This window comes from Beta vulgaris, chromosome 8 (genome assembly GCF_026745355.1).
Source record: "Beta vulgaris subsp. vulgaris cultivar EL10 chromosome 8, EL10.2, whole genome shotgun sequence".
Taxonomy (NCBI): Eukaryota; Viridiplantae; Streptophyta; class Magnoliopsida; order Caryophyllales; family Amaranthaceae; genus Beta; species Beta vulgaris.
The window spans coordinates 50685110-50694113 of record NC_079209.1 but is presented as its reverse complement, the minus strand read 5'-3'; the positions used below and the strand labels follow the sequence as shown (position 1 = coordinate 50694113).

The window sequence follows — 9004 nt, the reverse complement described above, 5'->3', positions numbered from 1 at the left end:
ATTTCCCTTACTCTCAGAATTTTTATCCCTCTAATCTGTATTGCGTTGACCCAATCAAGGTTCCGGTTAGCTAGGGAATTGAGGTTTTGATGCAATATAGTTATGCAAAGAGTAGCTAAGGGAAAACCACAAAGAATTGTTAACAAAATTCTGTTGTAAATCAATAAAGAGAGGAAAAAGTCTGATAGCACTTGCTTTCAAAGATAATTAAAGTCTTTCTTCAAAAGAAAACGTTGTTAAAATTTTTCACTTGTGACTATAAAAACATAAAGACGAGGAATAAATAGAATACAAAATATAACTCATTTAATTCAGAACGTTGAAGATAAATTAGATTTTTTATAAAATATCAAACGCTATTACAATTCCTAGCAAACTTTTAATTGAAAATTACAAAACAAAAAGAAAAATCTTAGTATATAATTTCTTTAATTACCACAGATTTTAATCTTATATCTGTTTTATTTGACTTCTTAATCACTAAGAGATCTAGCATATTAGCTACATCCATGAATAAACCTAGTGATCATAAATTATACCTTAAAGAATAGGTGAGTATAAAATTAAATGCTAATTATATAACTATAGATAAACAGTATACATATAGTACATGCATGCTCGTAAAAATCTCTGATCTCCTTGCTTTAATTTTATTAATTTTCGTCCTCATAATCTTGACTTGTGTAAGGGCTAAATGCTTCAGACAACCAACTGTTCTTCCTCCAAGATTTCCATCCCATCTCCTCACAAATTTCATCATTATGATTGATACTATAAGTTGAAATGCATTGCCTTTTGTAGAATCTTGTTGTTCTCTTCATAACTTCCACCTCCTTATTTATTTGTCCAAGCATCTTCTCTACATTAGGGAGCTTAAATCGGTCGTCGACGAGCCTCGCTAGCCACTTACACCGCAGCTCCGCCGTTTGTAGGTTCGCTACCGTCTCAATGTAGCCTACAAACGCCATGTTTGGAATCATTGGGTTTATAGTGCTCCTGCAATTTAGTCAATAGGATACAAAATACGTTAAATAAATAAACTCGTTTTCTCAAAAAGCTCTCACATTAAAAAAAAGTGTTTTATTTTATTTCTAAACAAAGGAAGTATAAAAAGTAGTATATGTAGCAATTTCTCCTAATACGTGCCAACTTTTTATAAACACATTGTGAAATAGTATATTAAGTGATTATTAATAAATGGGTTATGCTATGTGCAACCCTTAGGGTTGCATATAAAACATAAATACACTACTTAAAATGGAAATAAGTTGTGAATTTATGGAAATTTTTTGCATCAACCGATGTAATAAATGATCAATTAATGCAAATTATTTTCATTTTTAGCTTCTTACATATAGCCCTTAGGGCTGCATATAGCTTTTTATTCCTTAATAAATTGTCATAAGACGGAGTAACTTTAAATTTGTTATTACCTACTCCCTCCTTTCATTTTAATTGTTATACTTTGATATTTTACACTATTTACAAATTTCACTTTGACCATTAATTGTAATTTATACACGGATGAAAATATAGTCATGTGAGATCTTGTTAGATTCATCATAACATATATTTTGTTAATATGTACTTTTTATATTTTTTACAAATACAAAACTAAAGATATATGTTCTCAAAGTTTTGCATTGACATGCGTGAAAAGTGTAAGTGTGTAGATTAAAATGAAACGGAAGGAGTATAACATAACCGAAAAGATATTGAAAGATTAATGATAATTACCTGTACAATGGCATTACACCATTATAGTCAAGGAAGCTAGAGAAAGGTTGTGGTAGTATGGATTCTAATTTCTTCTTCCCATCATAACCAGTGGCACAAATCACAATGTCTGCCTCAAGCTTAGTATTATCATTGAATTGGAGTCCATTTTCGTAAAAACTCCATTTAGATGTCTTCTTGAACTTAATTTTTCCTTCATCAGCTTTGGAGAAGAAATTTTCAGGCAAAATTGCCATTTGACAACTTGCATAGTCCTCGTGAAAGGGGTGCTCCGGCTTTAGACCATATTTCTCCAATGGGACCCTCCAAAGCAAATAACTCTCGATAATTTTTGAAAATATATGTCTCTGAAAAAAAGGGTTATAATCATATAAATACATAAGTCATGGTTATTTAATGTGTACTTGGTTAGCCTAATCTCAAAAATTAGGCTAAGTAGTTTAATGTTCATAGTATATAATAAGAGTATTAAGTTAAGTCGCTTCATCTGAATATCATATATACTTTTTGATAAAATTAAACAAAGAAAAAGTTAGAAAAAAGTTTATTGATCATTCTTCTCTATTATTAAATATAATAGTGATATAATCGAAAGTCTAATCATATAACATTAGTTCGAAATTCTAATCATATAGCATTACTATATTAAGACAAATAACTTTTTTCTGATAAAAAAACAATTCCAAATGAACAAGTAATTTGAAGATCAAGGACATAGGAAATATAGTATTTAGACGCATTATAGAAAAATAACTAGTTATTAAGCCCGGGCTATGTCCCGGGTAAGAAAAAATTTCATTTATTGATACAATATATACTTTACGATAATAATACTAAATACAACTTAGTATAGTGGTTAAGACTTCAGTATATTGTATTTGAGGTATTGGGATCAAACTCTTATACTACACAATTTCTAAATTTTTTTTATGTACATGGATTACATGAACTAAAACTCCATAGGGAGAGCGCCACGTGGCACAGTTTCTTATTTATGTACGCCTTTTAATATATTTGTATAGATAGACTACATATATAAGCAAATTATGAAAGAAAAGAAAAGAAAAGAAAAGTTATTCTTCATGTTAGGGGCTTTGCCCCTCTTTTTCACCAAAAAAAAAAAAAAATTGAAAGAAAAGAAAATAACGTACCATAGGGGATAATAGAAGGCACGTTAAAACCCTTAGAAAGTTTTGGTCAGGCCTTTCGTGGATGAATTGAGAAGATCTTGTTGAGTAAAACAAATAAAAGGGTAAACCCCAAATTGAGTAATGAGGAACTGTCCAATGCAAAGTTCTTATCACCATGGTGCATGCTTTCCCATCTGCTCCTGCAATTATTCACATCATGCATTTTAATTAAGACATGCATCACATGTATATATATTTGCTTATGATTACTCATGCATATATTTCTTGATAGTTGTTCATAATATTGACAAAAATTCCCTTTTCTAATTTGGTCGGTTGAATCAATTAGTATCAATTTCAGTGTACAAGTACTTCATTGATCTGTGTATATATAAGCATACATAGAAGGATTTTTTTTACATGTACTACTCTATTTGTTTTATAATAAAACATGACTTTAACTCTTCTTCTTCAAAAAAAAAAAAAACTTTTAACTCTAATGATAAATGGAGTATATACTAATATTAGTATAGTAATTATCAAAGTTAAAAAAGTCTCATTACAAAAATCACATATGCCATAGTAGTAATAATTTATTTTACGGCATACATTAACTCTCTCGATCTCTATATATCATATCATAATTTGTATCCAATGTATCATATATAAAGCTTAAGCTAATGTATACATATTGCAATTTTCCATCTTATTTATTACATGGTAATGTAGTTGGTTTACGTTTAGGCTGAACTGTCAGGATATTAATCGTCTAGATTCAAAGATACTCACTTTTCCTCTCGTATTTTTAAGTAGCAAAGCTAGCATAGTGATATTACTTTATCATTTGGTTTGAATATTATTTTCTAAAGGTAGGATCCACATCCATCTACTTACTTTTCCTCTAGTATTATATCAAATCTAAGTATTGCAATTAAATTATTGTATTGCAATTAGAGACACTCAATGGGAAAATGACTTATAAAAACAATATATATGTTGTTCTATTATTTACAAGATTGCTGGTAGTATGAACATGATGATTTCTTAAATTATTCATGCGTCTCTTTGTATGAACTCGATCAATTCATATATACTTTTTTGTCATACACACAAGTAGCATGAAAATTATTTATAGCATATGACATACACACAAACTGTGTCGTGTTATATATGTACAGATGGTATGAACAACAATTTATATATGATGTGTAACGTTATAATGGAGCATGCACATGCAGGAAGCAGTAATAAGAAAGTCAAACTGGTCACCAAATCAAAACTGAAAAATTTAGGAAAGGCATGATTGGAGATGTCTTGACAAGGGAAAGGTCAAATAGTCAACAAATGAATTGACTTCACTTCTTTGACTTCCATTTTTGTTTGGTTTGTCAATTATTAGTTTTTTTTTCTGATCTTTTGGGGAAGAAGGGGGTTTTATCTCTTATTAATCATACAATTGAATAATTCAATTAGTAAGAGATAATTATATGATTAATTATGTACTCCAGGTTACGTTGTCCTTGATGTTCTTCATTAGCAACGTAGAAAGACAAGTCAATGTTTGAATTGTTTGATTAAGTTTTTAAGTTCAACTCAAATAATAATTTGACTTGAATAATTTGACTTGACATATTCTAACTAATTAACAAGAGTTCTTCACACTGTAAACATATGATGACCAACTAAATTTCATAATTTAATTACTTTTCAAAATCCAGAGAAAACTTTTTTGGTTGAATGTAAAACAAGAGAAAACTTTGTAGTTCTACTATTAAAAATAATTTGCACGCTCCATGTAAGTGTTGACCAATGCTTTTCTAACAAATCAAATTATATTATTCTATATGATATATCATCATATTTGTACCAAGAAAATTGAAGATTATAAATTTCAAACTTTCTCATGCATAATTTATTTTGTTCAAGAAGAAAAATTAATATGCATAATTTTTTTTAATGTGTAAGTATGACATGGCACATTATATTCTACTATGAGTTTCCATTATATTTTATTTTTAAAATTTTTTAATCTATAGTATTCATAAAGATGTTGGTATTTACTTTCTAATTTATTTCAAAAAAATCACCTATAGAGCGATATTTGATTATTTTTCCTTATATGATAGCATACCATCTTCCTTCTTCTTTATGTTCCTTTATTTTCATTTTTTCCTTACTTTTATTGCCTCTCTTTATCTATGTCCAAAATAAATGTTTCAGTTAGAAAATATGAGATAGTAGTATTGACTTTGTGATACTATACAATTATGAAGAAATCCTGCACAACTATAGAGCATTGTGTTTAGACTCTAGTGGATATACGAATAGCTGAAACTAAAAATGTCTTGCCTTCTCTCATTATACAGTGCATCTTATTCAAATAAAATTTCTGAAGTTTATGCCAAAACAATTCTAAATCTATATGGTTTCTCGGTAAGAGAAAATTTTCTAAGACAGATCTACGTAAAAGAACATATGTTAAATTGTCGAAGATAATTATGAGGCAATCGGATATGACATCTTGTCAAAAATAATACACTAATTGCATTCCTATATAATCCTATCCATTAGACTAAGGACGCTTTTCATTTCGATTTTTTAGACAGATCTACGTAAAAGAACATATGTTAAATCGTCGAAGATAATTATGAGGCAATTGGATACAATATCTTGTCAAAAACAATACGATAATTGCATTCCTATAATCCTATCCATTAGACTAAGGACGCTTTTCATTTCGATTTTTTAGACAGATCTACGTAAAAGAACATATGTTAAATTGTCGAAGATAATTATGAAGCAATCAGATACAATATCGTGTCAAAAATAATATGATACTTGCATTTTTTTTCCCTACATCGACATGTAGGCGTTGCCCTCAAAGCTAGGCAATTGAAAGATGGAGTTATAGCCTGTAGGCGTCTACTTAATTTACAAGTTCTTCCTATAATGATCACTTATATAATATGATGCATGGTTATAATTTATAAGTAACTCAATTAATGATGCATGTAATAGTTGTTCATACCAACTAGGTAGTGGTAAATGTTTTTATATGCTAATATGATAATATTAAGAGTAGTCAATAAAAATGATATACCTTGGTTAGCTTCAGCACATTCAACAGCAAGGTCTATGGCAGATTTCTTATATCCAACAATTGCAACACTTTTTCCTCTAACAAGTGAAGAAGCTTCTTCCTTGCTTAATTTGCAATAATCAAGAGTATGTAGCACCTTTCCTTTGAATATTTCGGGGCCTTTCTTTGGTGGAAAAGTGGGAATTTTTGGGATGTCACCATACTTCCCAATACAGACCACCACAAACTCAAAAGTGTACCTCTGGAACAAATACATAGAAACATATTAACACATCTATGTACATCATAATAATTTTCAATATTCCCTAGCTTGTTACTTGATTATCGTTAAATTAACAGAATCTAATCTTTTTTGCATTGTAATAGTCAAATAACTAAAGCCTTTATTTTTAAAATACTTTTTTTTGGTTGGTTTTTTAAGATCCTCTTTATAATATTTTAGTGTTTAGAAAGCTACAAACAAAGTTTCCTAGACGAGATTTAATTTAATCTAAGAAATTAGGTTTGTTCTCCAAGCTATACGATTTAAACAAATTTCCATCTTTAGATGTTATGCATATGAACTTATTCCTTTGTAAAACAAGATTCTTAGTATATGAAAGAAATCAAATTAAGTTATATCCACATAATTTTTCCAACAATGTAATTTTTTTCTTTCATTTTTGAGTTATTTGGCAAATTTTTTTGCTTAGGATAATATTCCCAAAACCCTAAATGGAATATGGATAAGAAAAGAAAAGAGAATACTTCATGCACCCACATATATTATGGATTTCATTTTACCTCAATGGAGTCGAAGTCATCACCCGTTTGAACGGCCACCTCCCATGCGGGGTGGCCGGTCATCAACTGTCCATATTCGGCCTCCCCGCCGCCGTGGTGGTTTCCCTGACCAATGTAGCGGAGCTCAACCACCTTGGAACGAAACTTAACAAACTTAAGGACATCAAAATGGGTAGCATAAGAGTGCAAATAGTCTATAATCTCAGCATAAGAAGGAAAAGAAGAGTTGTCCCTATCAGGCCAAGGGAAATCAGAGAATTCATAGTCACATCGAGGTGTTTGTAGTTTGGTTGAGTTAAAAGATGCATGTTTCCATACACCTCCAATCGAGTCAGTGGCCTCAAAGACCACCGGCTCGTGCTTGGACAGCTGTTTAGCGGCCGCAACGCCGCTAATACCAGCTCCAATGATGGCTATCTTTGAAGACACAGGAGCCATTTTTGAAGGGTTTGGAAGAGAAGAGAAGGCTAGGTAGTAAGGTAGGTAGGATATATGTTTGGAAAAAAATGTGGTGGATATAGTTGTTCTCAAGGGTTTTTGTGTTTTTGTTTTGTGGGATTATGAAGGAGGGTTTGTAAGGTATTTATAGTGTAATGAAGTAAGGAATAAGGCACGTTAATATGTACGGTCATGTGATTTTATGACTTTGAAATAAAATAGAGATATGAGAAAGAGAATTGGAGACTATGTAATGCATGCATGGAATAATTGAAAGAATGACCCTTCTTCCTTTTTGATTTTTCGGCATCTAATTTTTCAAAATTAAAGCTTTTTCTTGAGCTAGGCAAATTATTACTACACACATATACGTCAGTAATATGGTTATCAACCTTAAAATTTTAACCTACAATTTCCTACAAAAAATTTTATAATGACATTATCAACTTGTAATATGTCAATTGTAATCATCCTTTGGAATAATTAGCCTCCTATGTCACTTACTAGTTATTTATTTGTTGTACCAAATTCGAGTATTATATATAACGAGAGATGAAGGCTAGTGCATGGTAAGCTGCAAAACAAATTATTTTGGTTACGACTTGCCAGTTGCTAATATTATAAGTTGAGTAAAATTTATACTCCGTTGACATTGATCAAGTCACTTGATAATTTACTCAATATATACAAATTGTTAAGCATTCTAGCTATATAACAACAAAACAACAATTATTTATATGCCTCTGATCTTCTCCTTTTCTAAAAAATAATGTAATAGACTATGACTAAGAAACTAAGGACAAATCTCTTCATATTCATCCTAACGCCCAATGTACAAACAGATTCTATTTTCTTTTTAGAGAAAAAAAGGCAATTTACCGTAATTCATTATAGATAAATTCTAATTCTTCTATACTTTCTGCTAGATTTAGGAGAACTCCTTAATTGGAGTGATATATTTATAGTTTACGACCTTAGGATAGTCCTATACATATTAAGAAATATATCCACAGTAGGATTCTAAGAACAAAATATATCCTAAAGTGTATTGTATTCTATCACACCCCACAGTCGGAGTGGGAAGAGGGCGAACAACCTAGATTGGACTTGAACTCCAAAAATAACTGCCGCTGAAGACTTTTAGTGGATATGTCAGCAAACTGATATATAGTAGGAATATGTAACACCCCCGTACTTGACCCACATTTCGAAAAAATAAATATCCATCTCAACATATTTGGCACGTAGGTGTCGAACAGGGTTGCGAGATAAATAAATAGCATTGACATTATCACAATAAACATAATAGTAGTAGCATGTTAATTAGAGAGGGTAATGTAACTCCAAGATTTCGTCACCAACAAACTTCCTCGACGACTTGACGACGCCACGATATTTTGCTTCGACACTTGATCTAGAGAGAGTAGGCTAATGCTCAGACTGCTAAAAAGTCAAGTTATCTCAAAGAAAACAACAATATTCGGAAGTAGAAATGCGAGTGTCAGAACACCCACCCTAATAAGCATCAGTCTAAGTGATCAAGCACAACTGCGTAGTAGGATATAAATATAATCCATGATCAATGGTTACCTGAATATGAGCAAGGTTCGTTTTAATGTATTATATATAATGAGTCTCTCGGGGATCATGCATAAAAAGGCATACCAGTTGTACTGCATTAACAATATCTGATTAAGTAAAAGTGAGGTATTGCAGAGCACATGCTAAAATGCGATAATGAGTCGAATCTGCCACATGAAGACTTGAATATGCACGAAGCTTAGAGTTAGTTTCAACAAGAGTCGTTGCAGGCTGC

General features: G+C 30.9%; 1 protein-coding gene across 1 annotated transcript; it reads right to left on the bottom strand.

Moving 5' to 3' along the window:
* Positions 1–319: 319 nt before the first annotated feature.
* On the bottom strand, positions 320–7431 carry LOC104901858 (probable flavin-containing monooxygenase 1). The gene is made up of 5 exons (XM_010689485.3): positions 6751–7431; positions 5968–6208; positions 2889–3067; positions 1738–2084; positions 320–996 (listed from the first exon to the last, which is right to left on the bottom strand). The coding sequence occupies exons 1-5, from the start codon at positions 7186–7188 to the stop codon at positions 654–656; spliced, it is 1548 nt and encodes a 515-aa protein (XP_010687787.2). The 5' UTR covers positions 7189–7431; the 3' UTR covers positions 320–653.
* Between the last annotated feature and the right edge of the window lie 1573 nt (positions 7432–9004).

Excerpts from the sequence above, each read along its gene's own strand:
- LOC104901858 (XM_010689485.3), bottom strand. The coding sequence starts at position 7,188 with ATGGCTCCTGTGTCTTCAAAGATAGCCATCATTGGAGCTGGTATTAGC. Across the intron at positions 6,209-6,750 it reads ATGACTTCGACTCCATTGAG|AGGTACACTTTTGAGTTTGT; the intron begins GTAAAATGAAAT and ends TATTTGTTCCAG. Across the intron at positions 3,068-5,967 it reads ATGTGCTGAAGCTAACCAAG|GAGCAGATGGGAAAGCATGC; the intron begins GTATATCATTTT and ends GAATAATTGCAG.